Source organism: Capra hircus, chromosome 16 (assembly GCF_001704415.2).
Source record: "Capra hircus breed San Clemente chromosome 16, ASM170441v1, whole genome shotgun sequence".
Classification (NCBI taxonomy): Eukaryota; Metazoa; Chordata; class Mammalia; order Artiodactyla; family Bovidae; genus Capra; species Capra hircus.
This window is the reverse complement of record NC_030823.1, coordinates 65,429,641-65,442,015: the sequence shown is the minus strand read 5'-3', so window position 1 is coordinate 65,442,015 and position 12,375 is coordinate 65,429,641. Positions and strand designations below refer to the sequence as shown.

The 12,375-nt window shown below is 38.6% G+C and overlaps 1 protein-coding gene across 1 annotated transcript in view; it reads right to left on the bottom strand.

Annotated features, from left to right (window-relative positions):
- Positions 1-12,375, bottom strand: part of HMCN1 (hemicentin 1) — a 546,207-nt gene that overhangs the window by 418,251 nt on the left and 115,581 nt on the right. The window contains exon 2 of the mRNA XM_005690978.3: positions 3,296-3,366. Within this exon, the coding sequence (XP_005691035.2) occupies positions 3,296-3,366 (71 nt within the window). The remainder of the gene's footprint in view (positions 1-3,295; positions 3,367-12,375) is intronic.

Sequence of the window (12,375 nt, the reverse complement as noted above, 5' to 3'; positions counted from 1 at the left end):
GAACTGAAAGATACAATAACTGGGACTATGACAAGCTAATATTAATGAATGAAAGTCAATTGATATAAAAATTATTAAGAAAGTTAAAAACCAATATTTGATTGATGGTTTGGAGGAGAAAAGACATGTATATTAAGGATGATTCAGAGTTTTGGTGAATAACCAGGATACTACAGGCATAATTCACAAAGATAACAAACAGAAGACAAAGAACAAGATTTAGAACCATATTAGAAGGAGTGGCGGAGAAGGCAGTGGCACCCCACTCCAGGACTCTTGCCTGGAAAATCCCATGGATGGAGGAGCCTGGTGGGCTGCAGTCCATGGGGTCGCTAAGAGTCAGACACGACTGAGTGACTTCACTTTCAGTTTTCACTTTCATGCACTGGAGAAGGAAATGGCAACCCACTCCAGTGTTCTTGCCTGGAGAATCCCAGTGACAGGGGAGCCTGGTGGGCTGCCGTCTATGGGGTCGCACAGACTCGGACACGACTGAAGTGACTTAGCAGTAGAAGGAGTGGAAAGAGAACATCTGTGAGTTTCACTTTGGAGTGCCATTGTGACATCCCGGAGACTGACTGAAGGGTCTAATTCTCAGAGGAGAGTTCTAGGCTAGAAACGTATTTATGTGTGTATGGATGATTTTTCCTAAAGAGAAAAAATAAAAATGAGACAAATAAATGGGGCCAGTTTGCAAACCTACTAGGATCCTAAACATTTAATGGCCAACTGGGGGGAAATGAGCTGCCTAGGAAGCTTAAGAAACGTGGGAAGAAAAGTGAAAGAATATGTAAAGGAAGAGAATGCCTCAAGATGAAGGGAGAGGACAGTATTGCCAAGAACTACAAAGTTTAACTAACATACTGACAAATGAAATGTTTCCACTGCATTTAGCAAAGCCGGAGATTATATGTCACCAGCTAGAGCTACATAGACCATGAGTGTGGGGACTAGATTGAAAGAGACTAAGAAGTAACTGCAGAAGGCACGTGAGGAAAAGATGGCAGGGAATACCAACAACTTTCCAGGCATTGAAGGAACTGAGAAATGAAAGTTGCTATTTGTAAGAGAATTTTGAGAACAACAGTCATTTGTTGGTTAGTTTTTTTGTTTCCAACAGTTTGGTTCACTGGGAGAGGGGTTTGTTTTGGAGGTAGACTTGAACATATTTATAGGAAATAGAGGAGGGGGTGGGAGGAATTGGGAGATTGGGATTGATATAGATATACTATTAATATCATGTATAAAATAGTATAAATAAACTAAAGAGAATCTCCTGTATAGCACATGAACCCTACTCAATACTCTGGGGTGACCTAAAGAGGAAGTAAAACCAAAAAAGGAGATGATATATGTATATGTACAGCCAATTCATGTTGTGGTACAGTAGAAACACAGCACTGTAACTACACTCCAATTTTTTTTTAAAGTAAATGGGAAACCTAAAGCAGTTAAAAAAAAAAAAAAAAAAAACAGCTTGATAGCATTAAGATCCTAAGAAAGCCAAGGAGCTGTGATTAAGTAGAGAATGAGAATAGGATGGGTATCAAACACATGTGGAGTACATGTAAGGTATAAGGAAGCCAAGAGCTTCCATTTAAATGTGCCTCTGTGTGAAACAGTAAGTGAGACAGCTTGCTCAGAGTGGATCATTAGCCAAAAATGGTCCGTAGTAAAAGGGTAATGGAATACAGGTTTAAGAAGAATAGCTAAAGTTTGCAACTGTCATTGGGAGGCGTGGGAGATATACTTGATCAAAGAAACAGAATAGGATCAAGGGAGTATGTGGCTATGTATTTATAGTGAAATCAACCTGCCATATCATGAGACTCCAATGGCACCTGGCATAATAATTTTGGTCCTTCAGGAATGAAGTTTTGCCTTTTGAACAAAAAAGCAATGGACAAGGAAAAAAGCAGTGTTTTTGAAATGACAAGACTCTGAGCTAGATTGGAAGAAAGTGAAAAAGGAGACTCCGAAGGCCTGGGAGACAGGATAGGGATCACTGGACCGGAATGTTGGGTGAGGGTGAAGCAGCAGTTGTAGTAAGAAGCTGTAACAAGCTTGGTGGACAGATGGTTGCGGCCGGAGAGTAAAAGCTTGAATGAGTGACCTGAGAGACAGAATGAATTGGGTATTCTTGCCTGGGGAATCCCCATGGACAGAGGAGCCTGGCAGGCTACCGTCCAGGGGGTCACAAAGACTTGGACATGATTGAGCAACTAAGCACACACACACAAGGTCCAGAGGGTGTGTGGGAATAGAAGACTGAGATGGAGGAAAGGAAAGGTCACTGAAGACCAGGTCAAAGAACTGAGAGCAGAAGGTTCCGATAGGTCATTCCAGTCGCTGGGGAGACGCCCTGGAATGACGGCAGCCCTAAAGGGAAAGGTACCAATGACCCAGTCACCAACAGCGTCAATGAGCAGTGCCCAAAAGACCTGTAGGTGATTGCAGCAGAGACCATCCATGGAGGATAGGATAATATAACAGCCTCAAAGGAGCAACTTCTTTAAAAAAAAAAAAAAATCAATAGATTTGAGAAAAATGTCCTCAACGAGGAATGAGGAGAAGGTACATGTTAACCTTATCTCCAAGTCCGGTTTTCAGAATAACATTTCAACCAACTGTTCATCTTCTCTACTAACAAAACTATACTTACAAAAATTTATATAGGTGACTTCAAGAATTTTTAAATTATCCTAATTATAGCACAACGATTACAGGAAAAGAATTAACTGTTCCTTATGAAACAGTGAAAGGAGTCAGTGAAAGGAGTCATCTAGTGCTCACTAGCATCTGACTTTTTGCAGCCCCCATGGACTGTAGCACACCAGGCTCTTCTGTCCATGGAATTTTCCAAGCAAGGATACTGGAGTGGGTCGCCACTTCCTACTCCAGGGTATCTTTCTGACCCAGGGATCGAACCCACATCTCCTGTGTCTCCTACATTGGTAAGTGGATTCTTTACCACTAAAGTCATCTAGAGCAGAAGTCAATAAACTTTTCTCTGAAGCATCACACAGTAACCACTTAGGCTTTGTGGGCCCGTCGGTCACAACTACAGAACTCTGCCTGTGTTACATGGCAGCAGCTACAGACAACGCATAAATGAAGGTGGTGTTTTGAACCCAATCCGACCCAATTCCATGTGTATCATTCAAGTCAGAAAAAGTGGTATTGGAATTTTAAAACTAAGAATTATTACTTTCAGACTTAAAACTGAAGATGATCACCCAAAAGTTCATGATTTTCCTTTCCCCTGAAAGAAATAAAATTAAAAGAAAGCACTCACCTGAACATAGAGTTCTCTGAGCTCATATTGAAATTTCTTGGGATCTGTGGTAACTGTTACTGGGCCAATTTCTGTGGAGATAAAAATGACCTAAGTCAAGAATAGTGCTCAACAGCATTAAAGTCTTTAGCATACTGTGGTTGCAAATGTCCTTTCACTATGCACTGTACAGTTAATTGAACAATTAGAAATAGCCAATAAAACAACAAAGACCATTTCTCCATTTAGAGCTACCAAAGACTACTTTAAAATTTGTCATAAATGATGCATACTTAAAACAGTGAATTTTTAGCCTTAGGAAATGCAAAAAAGTGAAAGTGAAAGTCACCCAGTCGTGTCTGACATTGCAACCCCATGGACAAAACAGTCCATGGAATTCTCCAGGCCAGAATGCTGGTATGGGTAGCCTTTCCCTTCTCCAGGAGATCTTCCCGACCCAGGAATCAAGCCCAGGTCTCCAGCATTGCAGGTGGATTCTTTACCAGCTGAGCCACCAGGAAAATGCAAAGAGGGAGTTAAAAATGTCACAGGGCAAAGAATCGGGAGACATCAGTCTCTTTTTACTCTCACCAGGCAGTGAATATTTATGGAGCAACTATTTTGTTGTTGGATTCTAAATTAATCACTGTCCATCTTTTAATTTTGATTTGTCAACTACAAGCTGTAAAGTTGTTTGCAAATAAAACATTTACTACTATACCAAAAAAAAAAAAAAAAAGCCAAATGACCCTTCTTTGTCCACAGGGTTTTTAAGAACTTGCAGGAGCACAGATAGGAAAATCAGAAGCACAGATATCAGGATACTGAAAGTTCAAACACAGTTGCTACCACTTCATCTGCCATAGCTGGGGTTGCTGTCCCTCATTATCACCATTCTCCTAAACTGCCCTTGACGAAAATAATTACCTCTGGGGTCACTGCCACCCTCATGATTGTCCTAGTATAATGCACAAACCATTGTTTCAAGCGGAAACAAGTAGGGGGACTCTTTCCTGGTGAAAACCAACAGACCTAAGTCAGGTGAAGAGGAGAAGTCCAGATACCAGTAGGGTTAAATTAATAGAAATATAAATATAGATATACACACAGAACATGTTTATTTAATAGTAAACATTTTAATCTGCAAAGATCATTTTCTTAAAAAAAAAGTTAACCTTTAAAATAGACAAGCTGAAACCGGCCTTTACAGGTATCAATTACTTCCCCTAGAAAACATCCACGTGTGTGTGTTTAGTCGCTCAGTCATGTCCAAATCTTTGTGACCTATGGACTGCAGCCCACCAGTCTCCTCTGTCCATGAGGATTCTCCAGGCAAGAATAGTGGAGTGGGTTGCTATGCTGTTCTCCAGGGGATCTTCCCAATGCAGGGATCAAACCCAGGTCTCCCACACTGCAGGCAGATTCTTTATCAGCTGAGCCACTAGGGAAGCCTGGAAACAGCCATATGTTAGTCACTCAGTTGTGTCCGACTCTTTGTGACCCCACGGACCATAGCCCACAAGGCTCCTCTGTCCATGGAATTCTGCAGGCAAGAAGACTGGAGTGGGTAGCCATTCCCTTCTCCAGGGGATCTTTCTTACCCAGGGACCCAGGGATTAAACCCAGGTCTCCTGCATTGCAGGCGGATTCTTTACAGTCTGAGCCACCAGGGAAGCCCGGAAACATCCATATATTTCAGTAATAGTTTAAAATTCATCCAAGTATCATGTGTGCAGACATAGCATCTTAAATTCCTAGGGTAGATGAAAGTTCTTCTATTTTATGTAATGAAAATAACAATACAAAATTATAAAGATACTTAACATTTAGTTTTTATGAGACATTAGCTTCAAACACATGCTGTTAGAATAGGACTTATTACTTCAAAGGATAATAATTAATGAGCCAGGCCTTCTATAATATATTAAATGTGATACAAAAACAGATTGCAGAATTTTAGAAATAAATGAGGTAAACTGGATAGGAAGCATGATGATATGCTTAGTCATAGACCATGTAATTTTTCTTAGAAATTACACGAAAATATGTCTCCATTCTTCACCACAGATTAGACATCTTGCAGCATGCAAAAGGAATGACGAGGTGATTGAAAAAACTGTGTGAAAATGCAAACATCTGAATTCCATACAGAGAAGAACAGTCATTAGCTATGTAAACGCCATGTCCTGAGTATATGGAAAATCGGAGAAGACTACTCCCTCAAGACTAAACAAAGGCATACTTTGCAAAGGAATGCAAAACAGCAAAGAATATACCAGGCAGTTACACCTTGACATATAAATTGTCAGCAGCACCATCAAGCCACACTTCTGTGCTTCTACATGGCATAATACTAAAATAATTCTAGAATTCAAAACTTAAGAACCAGAAAGGAATAAAAGAATACTAGAAAAATCAAATATATGAAAATAAATAGTACAGACATGCAAGAACATTCCTTATAATAACAATTTTTTAATTAGCCCTGATACATGTCTGTCTTCAATAGTAGAGATTAGGGGATGCTATGAAAATAGAACTGATTAGCCTTCATTTAATTATCGAGAGATTCAAATACCCACCTGTTTTCAACAAAGACAGGAAATATTTCCTGTGGCTCATTTATATACATTTTTGCAAATCACACTGGACACTTGAGATAAATCTTTTATCAGTTATAAGAAATACTCAGACCAAAAAAAAAAAATACTCAGGAGAGAGAAAGCCTTGCCAGGCTGCCATATCCCTCCAGCTATAAGCATCTTTTCCAACTCTTTTGAATGGAATGATATAACTATTTGGCAAAATCAATCTTCCTTTCAGGACTTGTGTCCATTTGTCTTTCTCTTCATTTAATAAAGCCCTGCACCAGCTGTGTCCTAAGCAATTTCCTCTTCTCTTCCTTTTTCTCTCGTGTTGATTGCTTAGCCCCTGCCAAGCCTTCAACGACACTGAACAGGTATAACTTTGTCTTCTTTTCCTGACTGAGCATGGTCCTCTATTGCTTACAGAATTGAATGAGAACTCTCCAAGCACTGCAGGTCCTCTCTTCTATTTATCTAATCTTCAACCTTCGTCACACTGCTTAGCACCTTTGCATCTTTCAGGGCCATTCCCACGTCTTTCATCTGCCCAGACACCTCTCATTCTAGAAAGTCTGAATAAGTCCCATCTCCTTGGATGTTCTGCCATTTCTTCAGTAAACATTAGTGTTGGTTGATGTTTGTATAATGAAGACATGGGAAGAGTGAAGGAGCATAACGTTCACCAGAATAACTGATCATATCCCATTTTATTCAATGACTTTATCTGGTTGCTTACCAAAATAACACCAAAAAAAAAAAAAAAATACTGTATTGGCCAAAAAGGTTCATTAGGGTTTTTCCATGGTACAGAAAAATCCAAATGAACTTTTTGGCCAATCCAATATAAAACAACAGTCTCCAAAGAGAATCCTCAAGCTTGATGGGGCATTAAAAATCATTTGCTTCAATTTTCTTATCTATGGACAAGAAAACCTGAGGTTCAGAGATGATGAAACTGAAAAACTGGTAATGAAGAAAGAGGTTACGACATCTAAAAACATTCTCTATACTGAGCAACCTCCACAGCTCACTAACATTTCCTCTTTTCCAAGATCTTCATTCTATCAATGATTATATCACTGTGAACTTTCTCCTTTCCTCTGGATCATGGGCAAAACAGGCCATATTTGGAGTACCTAAACTGATGCACACAATATCTAGAATTCTTTATTGTCATGTGCCTGGATATTTGAAAATAGATTAAAAGAAGCAATTTTTTTCTTTCAGTTTTCCTGAGATATAATTATTATGGCATATAACACTACACAGGGCCTACCCTGGTGACTCAGGGTAAAGAATCTACCTGCATTTCAGGAGACCCAGGTTCAGCTCCTGGGCTGGGAAAATTCCCTAGAGAAGCACATGGCAACCCACTCCAGGATTCTTGCCTAGAAAATCCCATGTACAGAGAAGCCTGGCAAGCTACAGTCCACGGGATCGCAGAGAGTCGGACATAACTGAGCGACCAACACATGGCAAGGAGCAACTGGAAGTTTCACTCTTTCACAATAAATGCAGAAAGAAAAGTATGGAAAAAGTAGTGTGGGAGTACTAACATAGAAAAAGCACTTTTCAGAATGAATCAAGAAAATTTCAAAAAGGAAATGAAAATTTAGGATTTCAAGTCAGAAAAAATGGAAAAGTACTTTACTAATGCTAATTTTTAAAAAATTCTATATATCAAGTTTTCACAATAGCTCTGTATTTCATCAAATTACTGTTATTACCTATGGTTTGGAATGGTGGTGGTTTTCAGTCGTGTCCGACTCTTTGCTAATGCTCATGGATTATAGCCCGCCAGGCTCCTCTGTCCATGGAATTCTCTAGGTAAGAATACTGGAGTGGGTAGCCATTCCCTTCTCCAGGGGATTTTCCCAACCCAGGGATCGAACCTGGTCTCCCGCATTGCAGGCAGATTCTTTACTATCTGAGCCACCAGGGAAGTCCATATTACTATACAAATGATTGAAGGTTCTATGATAAGCCAAAGCCTAAGGGGTCCCACCATACTGTCTGCCTGTAATCTGAGAGCACCTATCACATGATATGTGATTGGCATTGCTTTTTGTCTCCCTCACTTGATTATCAGCCTAAGGAGATATACCTATAAATAGATTCTAAATAAACATTTGAAGATGAGAAGACGGGAAACGAAAGAATAAAGATTAAGCCCAGGTCTCCAGACCCTTCATTTTGTGTGCCTCTCATTTTACTGTGGAACCTCCAGACTGCAGCTAAAGATCATGCTACATAATCAGCATGATGATGCTGAATGGTTGACTTCCTCTTTACACAAAAGTATTTATTCCTCCATCAAGTTATTGATGCAGATAATCAACACAAACAATTTCCCACATATTGCTGATCTTACAAAAGCAAAAGAAACATTAAGGTAAGGAATATGAATTATAAGTACAAGGAGCAAGTCACATTTCAGAAGATCATTTTTTATTTTTAAAAAAAATGTCTGAAACTCTAAACAAGTCTTTCCTCTTCTCATTAATTGTTTTATTTCCCGTTTCCTAGGGATTTATCGGGGTTCGAATGGGTTGGATTTATTTCCAACATCTCAGCCATTGTTCTCCTAATCTGAGTTGCTAGATTGAATTTGAGCAAATAATGGAAAGAAGTTCACAATGTAGTATTTTCTTTTACTGCTTCACTTGGCAAGATCAATATCCAGTTCCTCACTTCCTTTTTCCTTTTCACTAACAGATTTCTGCTCCTTACAGTTTTTCTTTACTCACAGTGGTTCCTTGATAACAAAAGGTATATTTACTGCTGCTTGCTGGAGTCTCAAACACTTTTTGTGAATGGTTTGGTAACAATGCTTACAATTTCCTTGGCTGTTAAAAATATGTAGTTTTATATTTATAATTGTATCTAAATATGTGAAAAGTTAAAAACCCCTAAGCTGCACTATAAATTAATCAATATTTGCAAAGCATTACAAAAGGTCAAAATAAATATATAAATCACAGTGCTTGCCATAGAGGAAATTTAAATATAGTTGAAAAAATTTTAAAACAGCAAGCTATGAAAAATTAATCTAGCCTCAGAGAAGGGCAAATATTTTCAGTGTCCAGAGAAACACCCCTGAGCTCTTGGGAAATACACAGCGAAGACATCAGGGAGAAGATGTGGTATGAGTTGGGACTTGAAGAGAACACTGAATTCACAGAGGGTGATATCAGAGCAAAGAAATTCTAGGCACTGGGACATGGCTTGTTCAAAATGCCTTCTATGAGCTGACTCTCAACACATTCACTTTCTAAAAATTCTACTCTCAATTAATTTTACACAAATCAATTATAATGTCTTCTGTGCAAAACTGTAATATAAATATATACATAAGCATTAAAATTATTTAAGTAAAAATCAATAATCACGTTTCTTGCTTTGGAATGCTATAGAAAATCAGATTAATAAGTATACTTTCATTGTTTTCAATTTAACAAGATACTCTTTCCAGATTTCTCTCTCCTCATTTGATTATAATGTTGCTGTCCAGCACCATTTTTGAATGATTTGCATCTAAGTCACAAAAAAGAACTGTTTCCGGACTTTGAGCTGAGCTAATGTCAAAGATATTTCAGGATTCATTTAACTGAGTACATGCCTACTCACATTAAAACAGGTAATTTTCAAGACCACTTAAAGACCCTTAATGATTGTTTTGACATGAAGTGATGTAAGGTGGTGTGTTTTATAAAATCTGAGTCAAGGATGAATTCATGCACAGTATGTAATATTGATTACATACACAGCATTCTGTTTTGCTTTCCAAAGAGGTTATTCATTAACAATGAGTTGTATAATCTTAAACACATGCACTTAGCCCAACTGTAGATAATGTATGTATATTGCAAGGGTCATTTCACTTAGACTGAACAGGATATAGAAAAAAATCATGATCATGAATTCAGCAATGTTTCATAGCTGTTTAGAGCAGGAAGCAAAGAAGAATGCCTTAATAACTGACACAGGATCATGAGGTATACTGAGTAGGATGTTATTGCTTAGATTGGACTTTGGCCAGAGCTCCAGCAAGCACTCTTGCAAAAACAGCCGTGAGATTTTTAATGGCCCAACAAAATCCAGATTCTCAGTTTTGCCTGTACTCCTAAATATTTAAACATCAAAACATACCCAAGCATTGGTAAGTTACACTCAGAAATATAAGAAAACATAATATTTTAAGTCATGCTATTTTAACAAATTTAATAAAGAAGCTTTCCGTTGTGATTAAGGTATTCTGAAAACAAATAAGAAGAAAATAGATACTATGTTCAAGAATATTTTAAAATTTAAATAATGATATTCTTACAGAAAAATGTGTTTTAAACTTTAAGATTAAAAAAACATGACAATTCATTTCAAAGTTTTCATTGTTCTCTTAGACAATTCCTTAGCATTACCGGTCTTCCAAATAAATTTAGGCAGCAGGGAGGGATAAAGAAAAGAAAAATTATAAAAAGAGCAGTAAAGTATTTTTGAAAAAGAAAAAAATACGCTTGCAAATCCTTAGAAAAGAATCATTAAAACTGCTGAAATTTCAACATGTTAGGAGAACAGACATTCTCAGTCCTGATTGTTTCTACAATTAAACAAATGCATGCAATCTTTTGATTATGTTTTCAGGGAAAATGTAATTCAGTGGTCCCAAACCATATTCATGAAGTAAACACTTTATCTGCAAACAATGAAAATCTGAGACATGACAAAAATATAGATGCTTTCATGTATCTGTATATATATTATGCATGTGGTATTCCCTGAACACTTGCATTCATTCATTCATTCAACAAACAGGCATTCTATCCTTAAGGCTGGTTCAAATTGTCAGGAGAAAGCAAATATTTACATTTAAAGAGTGGAGGTCTTGAGTATAAGAAAGTCGGAAATATCTGAGTGTATCTTACAAACTAAGAGGTGGTTGAATGGACTTATGACCACTGTTGTATAAAGCCCTAATCTCAAAAGGATCCCTGCATTGGGGTTTAATGCTTGTACTCACAGCCCTGAAGTAATTTTATCTCTTAATTTGTGTTTTGTAAAGCAAAGTTCAATGGGTAGATGATGTAACAGGCACTGCAAACCTGGAGCCTCATTTCCACAGTCCTGCCCCCCACTACCTTCAGGGGACAGGGCACCTCTTCTTCTACTCCCATAAAGCCCAGGCCCTACCCAGCAGCCCCATCCCTGCTTCTGCTGGCTGTCACCATCCGCCAGCTACCCAGCGAGGACCTTGATATGAGGATGGGGAGGGTAAGGATGAGGGCACGCGACAGTTGGTCAAGGCTAGAGGCCAAGTCTTAGCTTCTCAACTGGGACAAGCCTTTTCATACATTCCCAATTCATGCACCAAGCATTTCCCAGCACCTAGCACCAAAGTTTATAAATTCCTGGGGGCCGCCTGTCTGCCAAGGGTTGAGGCAGTGGGGCCAGGGACAGAGGAGATGTCTGTCTCAACTTCACCTGTTTCCAGCCTGAGCACAGTGCTTGGGTCCCACTGGCTCAAGGGGGAACTTGACAGCCTGTATCCCTAGGGACCTCAGGGGCCAGCAATGGGTCTGCATTTGACCTCCAGGTATCCTGGTACCCAGGGGTGCTCCTTTTGCAGGTACCATGCAGGGAGGATCTTCTTTTCCTCCTTGCAACCCACTGAAGTCTAGATTAAACTATTAGCATGAATTTTACCAGCTATCTTTATTTTGTGAAATGCCCATTTTAAACGCAAATATCAGAATATTTGACTAGTATGCAGATTAATGCAAAATATACAATTTGTATTTCATTGCTGGTTACAGATGGTGCCTCCGGTTGTCCAGAAGAAACACACAAATCAGATTCAGCAAGATTAAAGGATATTAAAGATTCTGTCACAATCCCAGCAACAGTATGAACACTCCAGGTTTATCATGACATCGAACTAAGTGGTACTTTTTATTGAAAAACATAAAAGACTTTTAAAATTAAAAGGCCATGGTTATATAAAGAAAAGCTAAATATTGAAATATATGTGTTCTGCCAAGTTAATTTGTGGATTTAATACATTAAATATCTCAAAAACAATTTTTTAACTTGTGTTTTAGAATATTTAGCAACAATATTCTTAAATGTATTCTGAATAGGACATGGGTGATTATATCAATGAAAACTGACCACTCTGACATATACAGAGTGAAGTAAGCCAGAAAGAAAAACACCAATACAGTATACTAACACATATATATGGAATTTAGGAAGATGGCAATGACGACCCTGTATGCAAGACAGGGAAAGAGACACAGATGTGTATAATGGACTTTTGGACTCAGAGGGAGAGGGAGAGAGTGGGATGATTTGGGAGAATGACATTCTAACATGTATACTATCATGTAAGAATTGAATCGCCAGTCTATGTCTGATGCAGGATACAGCATGCTTGGAGCTGGTGCATGGGGATGACCCAGAGAGATGTTATGGGGAGGGAGGTGGGAGCGGGGTTCATGTTTGGGAATGCATGTAAGAATT